This window comes from Lolium perenne, chromosome 4 (genome assembly GCF_019359855.2).
Source record: "Lolium perenne isolate Kyuss_39 chromosome 4, Kyuss_2.0, whole genome shotgun sequence".
In the NCBI taxonomy this organism is placed as follows: Eukaryota; Viridiplantae; Streptophyta; class Magnoliopsida; order Poales; family Poaceae; genus Lolium; species Lolium perenne.
In genome coordinates, this window is record NC_067247.2 from 92,412,912 (window position 1) to 92,423,377 (window position 10,466).

The following is a 10,466-nucleotide window of genomic DNA, read 5'->3' on the forward strand; positions in this document are numbered from 1 at the left end:
GTGTCTCCCCTTTGCGCGACCATTCCCGAGCCTAGGGTGGCTGTCTGTGGGTGCGTCGTGGCAGGAGGCACTCCGGTGTTCCTCAGCAGCTGGTGGTTTGTCGTGATGGCATGCGCCGAGACTTAGGAGTTTTTCTTGGGGTGGGTGCCGAAGCTCCCGCGAAAGCACTGCACAGCTGGTCTGTGCCGACAACGATGACGTTCGCGAGCGCCATTTTCCTTCCTGGAGGCGCTGTCATGAAGTTTCCCCCTTCGAGCTCTGGAGGTTCGCCGGCTTCACTAGCGTAGTTAGCCAGCTCTCGGGGTGCTGGTGGTCCTCTGTTCGACATGTTGCTCAGTGTGCTAGTCCTGCATGGTTTCAGATCCGCGGAGTGGCGTCTCGGGGAGCCGCCGGTGTTTTGCTGAAGTCTTGGGCGTCTCGGCGAACCTGTAGTTTAGGGTCTGGCCCTGGTCTGCATATTCCTTTGTTGTAGGCTTTAGCTCTTCACCACCTAAGCTTGTTTCTCTAGCTGGTGTCCCCAGTTTTTTCTTTTTTCTTCTTTTTCTTTGCTGCGTGCTATCTTGTCCGTCTGATCCCCTGGCGGTTCCGTTGCCGACACCTGCGCACGGTTGGTGAGGGGCAGCGGCCGTGGCACACGAACAAGCCGCACCTGCTAAAATTCCTTGCGACTTGTTTAGTGCCATTACAGTACCGTTTTTAGTGCCATTACAGTACCGTTACGGTTGGTTTTTTAGGGTGTAGTGTTACCACGAGTACTTAGGGCATCTACATACAATATACTTAGAAGAGTGCTTAGTAAAGTAAACCGGTTTTTTCTACTCCCTCCGTCCCGGTTTACAGGACCTACGCGTATCCCAAAATCACTAATTTAACCAACATAATATAAATTTTACACAACAAAAATTATATCATTAGAAACTATAACATCTGAGCTTTCTAATGATATACTATGTTTTATAGTATATATCTTATATTACGTTGGTTAAATTAGTGACCTAAAGATACGCGCAAGATCTATAAACCGGGACAGAGGTAGTATAAGGACTGATGTTTATTTGTACTAGACAAATGACCAACTAAGCATCTATCATGTACATGTAAGCACCAGTACGTGTTTACCAAAAGCTTGGTTTATTTCTCTAAGCATGTCTCTAAGCCCCTCTTTCTACACAAGACCTTCCAGCAACCCACTAGGAGCCCCAAAACAATTTTTTGGGGTTTTGGCCGACACGTCATTCGTCGGTGCTCCCCAAGCCGTGTCGGCGCTTGCTGCGGCCCAATAATTTGACTAGCACGAGCCCATAGCAAGGGGTCAAACAGGGGACACAAACAACACTCGACAAGTGGGAAAAGCCACACATGCTCGTGCTGGCAGCGACCTACCCTCTCCATCCGCCATCTTCCCACCCCCCTCAACCTTGCGCCTGAACCAAAATAGCCCTCGCCGCCGTCCACGATTCGACGCCCCGAAAGCTTAGAGCCAACCGCCGCAGCTATACGGCCAGCGACCGTCGCAGCCCACCGCCGCCGCCGGCCAAAGAGTACCAAGCTAAAATGACAGGAGACCTCCAACGATTATTCACTCAGCGATGTGAGTCCTCCCTCCTCCCCCACGCCCTCCTCTCCCACCGACGATGTGCTGATAGGTTCAGGGTTTGGACGAGGCTTGTCAATTTAGGATATTTTTAGTAATTGTGTTCATAACTTGGCTACTTCTGCTAATGTGTAGTAGCCTGAGGTGGACTATGTGGCAGGAACGATTGCCTACCTAGCATGGGAAGGCGTTTCCAATCTCGAAAAAATAATTATTGGTTGTTGTAATAATTAATGTATGAGACTATTTTTTATCAAACTAAATTGGAAAAAAAATGTTTGGGGCCTATTTTGAAAAGCGATGGAGCCTCCTCCCCCCCCCCCCACTACCCCCAAACCGCACCATTTTTTGCCGACGCCCCTAAAGTCGCAATTTGCGCTCCTTGTCGGACGCCATTGGGGTGCTCGCGGCGGAGTTGCTCTTAATTTCCTCGTGCTTGCTGGTAGAATCCATCAAACCATGCTTACTACTCGAGTACGAGAAAGAAGGTGTATCAAAAATTTTGAGAGACCGATGATGTAAAGTTTGATCAATTTGTAAAATAAACTACTCCCTCGTTTTAAACTAATTGACTCAACCTTGTCTAGATACATGTGTATCTAAAGACTTCCTCCTTTTCGATAAATAAGACGCACGCGTATTTCAGGACAAACTTTGACCGAAAATGTAACATTTTTTTATTATTATATTGTGTTGTACTTAATTAGCAGCATCGGATTCATACTGAAAACACTTCTTGTTGATGTTAATTTTATACCAATAATATTTATATATTTAAAGTATTTTTTTATTAAACATGAAAAAGATATCGCCTTGTTCATTAGAATGGATGGAGCATGCTAGAGTGTCCAACTGAGTAAATTAATTTGGGACTAACATTTACAATACAGTACATACTAGGAGACATGATATAGAAGTACATTCAATGATATGTCTAATGATTTTAATTTCGTAGCACTCCCTCGATTCCAAATTAGTTGCCATGGATTCATCTACATTCACATGTGTCAAAATTTACACCGTTTGACTTTTTGACAAAATTATCCAGAGGAGTATAACGAGTGCAGTACTACCCTATCCAGAGGAGTAGAGGCTGCCGACTGCGTGGCAGGGCCGTTGTTCCAGTGGATGCGCTGCTTCGTGTCAATCACGCCTTGATCGTAATCATAGATCGAGCATCCAGATCTGTTGATAAACACTGTTGTCGTACTCTCGAGAAAGATAATGACTGTTTGCTATCTTCCTTCCCTTGCACTCCCTCTAGGCCAGCTACGCCGGCGTGTATTCTACTCTCGTTCCACCACTAGCAGTCCCGCCCATCCCGTGATCCTAGTTTAGATTGACATAAACCCTTGCTCATCGTCGGTGATGACAAGTCGACGACAGTACGACAAAGACTAGGTTATCTTCTCTAACCGCACACGTGTGCGGTGGCGTGCCTGCAACAGTGCAACCACGAGGGTTAGTCGGACCGGTTAAGGACAATCCCCTTTGGTTTACACGTCACGCGTTCGCCGCAATCCTAATCTAGTAACCTTAACCGTTTGTAGGTTAGCGCCAAGTGTGCAAATTCTTAGTCATAGCATATCCAAGGCAAGTCCCTGAAATTTGTCCAAATGTTTTCTAATTTGCTGGCTGGACAAAACTTTAAATCAAGCACAACATAAATAAACTTAATTAAACATTACAAACATAAAACATAGGACCAAACTTTTAAACTATATTTAACAAAGTTTATTTGAACATTCCTAGGTCTAATTGTCGATGTGGATGGCTGTCGGTGCTGCTACCATGCTACGGGAGTCGGAACCCTTCTTGGTGGTGCGATGGGACCGCTTCTTAGGGGGTGTCGTTGTATTGTCACTATAATAGAAATCACGAGGTAGCAAACGAAGAGGAGAGAGGGCATATGCGACGGTGATTCGGGAGCGAGATTGCACATGATTACCCATGTATGTGTCCACTGCGGTTGAAGATCCCTACTTTTGTTGTAAGTCACTACAAATGAAACGCATGTCCAGGTTATATATGAGTTGCAAGTCTTTCCCTCGGGGCCCTTGTAGGCTGGTTTTACATAGAAAGCCGGTCCTAGGTTTTACAAGTAAAGCCTTAGGCGGTACGTAAAAGAACTAGACTAATCCGGGTAACATGCCATGTATTGTACTCCAAGATGAAAATAGCACTTGGGCTTCACGCGGACTCCATCTTGGGCCTTTCATAAGTCGTGTGGACCTCTTCCTACTAGCGGGCTGGGCCACCCGGTGTGTCGGCTGCCTCAACTATCACATGGGACACCATGGCTTGCTAGGATTTATCCATGCCTTGGGCCTACCCATTCAGCCCTACTCTATCTTCTTCCTCCTACCGCCCGCGCTGACACCATTGCCAATTCCGCGCTTGAGCTTAGATCCCCCCCGCGCAAAAAACCTCCAGAGGTCCTCTAATGGCGCCGAAGACAAAGAAAGGGAAATCCGACGAAGGAAGGGAAAGAGAAACCACCCAAGGCACTGTGGCATCCCTCCACAACGGAGACTCAGATCTGTGAACCTCGAAAACGAGGTGTTTTCCCCGTCCAAGACGAATTGCTCGTGTCATGCCTCGCTAGGAGATCTTCCAACGAGACCTGAGGAGGGTGAAAAGATGATGCTAACCACCACCATCGACCATGGCTAATCGTTCAACCAAGCTTTTCAAGACATTCAAAAAATGTTTATTTTAAGCTTGAGAAAAGAGGGAAATGTTATTTAAACCTTAAAAATTATTTGAACAAATTAGGGTTTAGCTATATCATGTTCAAAAATATGCAATGATATGATGCATCATGTCATGATGATGTCACGAATGCAAAATACACTGATAAAACCAAAAAGGCACTACTCTTGGCATGCAATAGGATTCAGAGACAAAATACTTGTTTACACCAAATATACTGGAAATTTCTATTAGTCATTACCAAACTATAGAAGTGTACTCTATAAATGTATATTAGAGTATTACTACTAGACTTGCGCAATGTAGAAGCACACTTTAAAGAGTTCGAAGATACTTAATACACAAATTTATATAACCATATATTGTACACATAAGTGTGTCAAAACTATACCGTGAATAAATGTAATTTTCATCTTTCATTTTTTATCTGCATTCACATGGAGTTCAATACAAGTTAAGAGTATGATTAATGTTCTATAAATAGTGATAGAAGCAATTGTAAGAAAATAAAAATATTTAGTATAAGAGGTATTAACACATTTGGTACCACAACTTGCACCTAAGTTGCAATTTAGTCCCACATTTTGCAAAGTGGATACCCGGGGTACCACAACTTGTTAATCGGTTTGGTTTAGGTCTGGAGCCTTCTACTGCCGACACGTGTGTGCCATGGTGGCAGGTAAATTTGCAAAACAATCCTTGTAATCATTAATCTTCACTGAAAGAGTCGCAACTTTTCAGGTCAAACCCCTAGGGCGTTCTAGTTCCACTATTTCACCATGATTTCAACCACTAAAACCTAGCAAAATCATTTTCATTGTGTGCCCACCATTACCTCCACGAGCAGCACCACAACAAACAGATACTGGACGGCTCGAGAGAAGAAGAAGATGAAAGCTGCGAGCGGTACCGTAGTGTGGCGGGTCTTCGAAGTACTCCCGGATGTGCATGGCCGGCGAGATCCATGCATCGTCTCCGCCAACTACTGCTGTAGCTCCGTCGTCTCCGCCACCTCCCGTAACTGCCGCGATTTCAGTTCTTGCCGAAAAGGTAAGGGATAGGGAGAGGTATAGAAGAGAAATAGGAGCAGCCTAGGAGCGTTTCCGTAGATTTGGCAGGGCCATCGCGTGGAAGGACCTAAAGACTAATTCAGTTTTATTTCCATGACTGTACTGCAAGAAAAAGAAATCTAGCTGGCAGCCACATGTACTATTCGGATTGCTTGGACTAAATTTGTCCGGCTTATGCAAGTTTTGGTATCACCGATCTCCACTTTGCAAGAAGTGGGACTAAAACGCAACTTAGATGCAAATTGTGGTACCAATTGTGTCAATACCTCTTAGTATAAATGGTATGTTAGCATGAGCTTTGCTTTGGAGATAGTGTCTTTCTCTAAGAATTCCCCAAACCATATTTTGTGTTGTTTTAAGAAAAAAGGACACATACCTTCTAATAAAATAAGTTTAAATTTGCCGCAAAAGAGAAAACTGAGACAGAATGTAATAAATCACTGGAGATCTGTAATGACAAATTCTGGTGTGTGCCACTACCGGTACTCTTACGCCCACGGTCCATATGCACAAAATAAGATTCTAGTCTTACATGCCATGAGACCATGTACCCTATGCATTTTTTGTGACAAATATTTGTGTCTACACTTTTCATATATTGTATTGCATTGAGATTGAGAAATAATTTTAAAGAAAATTACTCAAACCAGCTGCATGTGTGCAGTGACACGTACAACAATCCAGCCACGAGAGTCTGTCGCACAGGTTAAGAACAATCTCCTCGTGGTTACACGTCATGCTTTCGCCAAAATCATAATCTAGTAATCTTTTTTCTTGAACATTTTTCTATATGTAACCCTTTCGGCACCCTAGAAGGAAAAGAGTGTGTCTGGAACCTAACCTACTACCCGACATCACAATAAGATTACATCGTTTAAGAGCTTGCTAAGAATTAACCTAGAGGCTCATCGATCTAAGTACAAGAATTATCAGAACTAAAAGAAACTCCAGCAAGCTCATGTGCTACTTCATTAGCTTCCCTATCATAATCTAGTAATCTTAAATCCTTTGTAGGTTAGCGGTATGGGCGCGTGCCTAAATTCTTGGTTTAGATGGCGCTAAAACGGACAATACAGGACCCCACCATGTTGCCTGTATTGAAGTGTTTCACGTTGCTTTCAGCCGTGAACTTTTATGAGCCCCACGAATCCTACCCAGACAGAGCGAGGCGAGTCCAGCAGGCAGGCAGCCAACCGTACGTAGAGGTAGACATCACGGTAGGCACCAAAATGGAAGAGCGATCTACTCGATCATTCCGATCGTGCCGTAGCTTAGGTTGGGCGCAGGATGGCGTTGACGTGTCCAGCGAGGTCGGCAGGGACACGAAGGTGCTGCTCCCCATCAGGGCATTATTGTGTCTCCGATGGTGATGGCGATGTATCGTAGACTTGGTTTTTTCAGTGGTATACCATACATACACTACGTTATTTTTGGTGGTATCGTACAGACTGGCCCAGTATGTTCTGGGCTGTGTCCGCCCATGGACTCAAAGTGTATGCAACTGGGCCCGCACCATCAGGGCATGTTGGTAAAGCGTAGCCCAAACGGCCACACTGCACATCAGATGACATCCTTTTATTTCCTTCAGCCCTTGGCTGTTGTAGCAAAGAATGAAAATTCCTTTCAAAAGAAGAATGGATAATTCAGTTCAAACAGCAGGTAGTAATAGTTATATAAAAAAAACAGGTAGTAATACTTCAGAACCATAATTTTTATTCAGTCATTAGACCCTGCCATTCCAGGAACACAACAGCCTTTTAGGAGCTACAAGATACATTCATATACAGAAGGTAGACCTCCCCGATAGCTTGCGGGGATGATATCACCTAGAATTAACAATTTACGCCAGGGATGCTTTTGAATGGAAGCGAAAACCCCAGGTAACTAATACCAAACACCCAGGTTATTTACAGATATGACAAGTTCGGGCAATGTCGAGTTGTGTGCTTCATTGATCGTCGGCGTCGCTTCCGCCCACATGATGGTCATGTGTGATTCCCCAGTAGTGGCTCCCATCAGGCCCTGACACCTTGAACCTGCTCAATGCCGGAACAAGGTTCACCTCTTAAAACCTGGGTTCTTACATTTGTTTGAACACTATCACAGAACATGTTAAGGTGGTCACCTCTCCAGAATAAATTTCCCTTCCTTGTACCTCTGGTTCTTCTCATGTGCAGCCTCCTAGAGTAGCGGCACCATACAGCTTAGAGGACAGGCAATGCAAAAGATATTGCAAAATGACCATCACGAAACCTTACATATTTCCATCCAACTATGGATCCACAACCAACACAGAAGATATCTGAAACAGTGTGCATTCCTGTCATCATCAGTCGATCCTCTTTTACTCCGGATGTAACATTGACACTGCCAGAACAGGCACGAGTTAATCACAAATCTGCAGGAGGAAGCATACTGTAGGGAGTACAACTCATTGGAGGATACGACAGCTCATGATATACCAAAAACTTGTGAATAGATTTAAAAAAATGGAGTAAAATTTGCTACCAGACTACTAAACGCTATATTTTCTTGCTTTAGATGGTAACAAAATTCATAAAACTGTTGGAGCACTGATAAATTCAAGAGCAAGAACACAGTACAGATTATTTACGTTAATTTGCTATTTCCATGTCTACTTATTTCTCAGTCGACCGAGTTGCACATCATGAACTCTGCAATTTCACTAGAAGTTGTGTGCAACTCTAGGCCTACAAACGCCTAACTGCCTAGTTGCACATTTTCAAAGCTAGAGTCGCACAGAATTTCGAAAAAAGTTTAACAACCTAGCTAACCGTAAGGTAGGGGATCAGCTTTCTAGATTGTCGGCTGAGAAATGAACTTCCCACTGCACCTGACGTTTGAAAAATAATCACCATTTCCCTACCAGGCTACTAGCATAATACACTGGAGTATTCACCGTGTCAATATATGGAGACCTGTATTTCATTTCAAGCCAGTGGACATACGTGTTTTCCTGATGATTAAGCTATCTTGTTCATCTCCTGGTTAGGGACGGGCTTCATATAAGATCCAAATTGAGAAGAGAGCTGGTTTATATGATGGAATGTCTTCATTAGCAGTTCGGTGACCCAGATCAATCTCTGTTTTTAACAGTGGTAAGGGCACTGTCAATTAAAGTTCATACGTTTTATTTATTTTGTTTACTTTTGATGTGTTTCGCCTAAGATGAGATAAAAGAAACAAAGTTAAACCACAGGGAGAACCCCTAAACCAGCCAGTAGGTAAGAAAGGAAAAGCCTAGATAGTGACCAGGGACAACTTGGTTCAACGCATCTAAGGTACAAGAGAATAACTAAAGGTCTGTTCAACCTTTAAAACTCTTATCAACTACCGGCCGGTATCTTCCTGATTAGGGTGGCAACCTCTTTGACCCCAATGGCTTCTTTTTCCCTGCTCCGATGCAGACAGCAAGTTTAAAGAGCGAAAAGGAGTCTAATAATGGGGGAAAGACCTTGCACATTTCGCCGCTATCTTCCATTTCCACTAATGAACATCGGTATCGGTATTCAAGATTAACTAGTAGGTGGTATAGTTGATACTTGACAGTACAAAGCAAGCTTGTTGATCCAGCAGCAAACCAGAGGGATGGACACAGAAGTTTGGCAAGCAATGGAATTGAAGGTTGAAAAGGTACATGGACATCTAGTCACTGTATTGTTGTGAGCAAGTAACTTTAGCTATTTGGGGTTGCATCGGAGATCAAATTCAACCTAGCTAGGATGGAGAACCTTAGAATCAGAACCAGCCTGCACTACTACCCGAGCATCGAAAGCCTTGTTTGAGTGTCCAGCACCCTCCAACATACAACGCGAAGAACATGAACACGAAAACGTGAGCGAAAGAAGGGCTGAAACCACCATTCCCTGCCCCTTGGATTTTCTCTGCCCTTTCTGTTCCAGAGAGATTTTGGTTTCATATTTTGGCTAGTGGATAACTACAGTGTATAGCCATCCCACACAACGTAGCATGCACAATCTAGCGCAGCCTAGAGGGTTCCTTCTTCCTACTCGATTTATCTTCTCCTCGTCCCAATAGCGGCTTTGGCCTGTGAATAGCAGAGCACACGTTACCTACCCTGCAACAACGTTCCTAATTCTCGTTGCTCTTGGTGGTCGTTGAACGGAGTAGGTGAGGCGTCCTAATCCGTTGCCTTGCAGAAGGCCCTGGCAGACCGGGTGGATGAAGAAATGACGGGAGCCGCATTTCGCCCCGAATTCCAGTTCACAAACCGCTGCGGCGCACGCGGGCTAAAATCCAGCCAGGGAGACGAGCAAATCGGGGCGAAGAGAAGTGGCCACTTACACCCGGTTGAAGAGGTACGCCTTGCCGTGCTTGGAGTGGAAGGACTGCAAGAAACGGAAACACGCAAATTCGCTGTCACATCCGCCATGGCGCCCGAGCAACAGCAAAGAAACAGGGGATTCGCGAGGGGAGGTGAGGTGACCTTGGAGATGATGTCTGCGGCGAGGCCGAGGTGCGTGCGGCAGAACTTGCAGCTGTAGGCGTTCCCGTCCAGGTGCATCAGGAAGAGCCGCCCCATCGCCTCCGCCTCCGACTCCGGCCGCTGTCGAATCCTCCAGCCCACGCGCGATCGATCGGGACACTCCAATCGCGATCGCCTCCGAGCCCGCCGCGGCCCTGCGTCGAGCCCGAGATTAGCGGGAGGATTGGCTCCGCTTTTGGGAGCTTGCTTCTGCGGTTGGGGCAGACAGAGGGAAGCAGGTAGCTCGCGAGATGGGGGATGGGAAGATTGGGAATGGTCGGGAAGGGATGAGAAGGTGGAGGAGTGAGAGTGAAGCGTGGGTGGGTGCGTCACACATGCCGGCCACTGCATCTGGCCACGTCAGCACTCCTGCTGCCCTACGGCTTTATTACCACATCGCGCCAACGACGGGCTCGCAAGTTGTCTGCTTCGCACCATCACATGGTTTTGAGTTTGACGTGTTTTAAATTTTCATGTCTATCAGAAGATGCTCTTTAGTTTTTACCAGCTAAGTTTTTTTTCAAATGCAAAAGGAAACAAAAAAGGAAATCCACAGAAAATCCATCTTCATATATTCTTAGCA

The 10,466-nt window shown here is 45.2% G+C and overlaps 1 protein-coding gene across 1 annotated transcript; it reads right to left on the bottom strand.

Annotated features, from left to right (window-relative positions):
* Positions 1 to 7,069: 7,069 nt before the first annotated feature.
* On the bottom strand, positions 7,070 to 10,221 carry LOC127293317 (protein yippee-like). The gene is made up of 5 exons (XM_051322899.2): positions 9,845 to 10,221; positions 9,703 to 9,746; positions 7,635 to 7,743; positions 7,502 to 7,557; positions 7,070 to 7,412 (listed from the first exon to the last, which is right to left on the bottom strand). Exons 1-5 carry the CDS (start codon positions 9,938 to 9,940, stop codon positions 7,325 to 7,327), a joined length of 393 nt encoding a protein of 130 aa, XP_051178859.1. The 5' UTR covers positions 9,941 to 10,221; the 3' UTR covers positions 7,070 to 7,324.
* Positions 10,222 to 10,466: the final 245 nt, after the last annotated feature.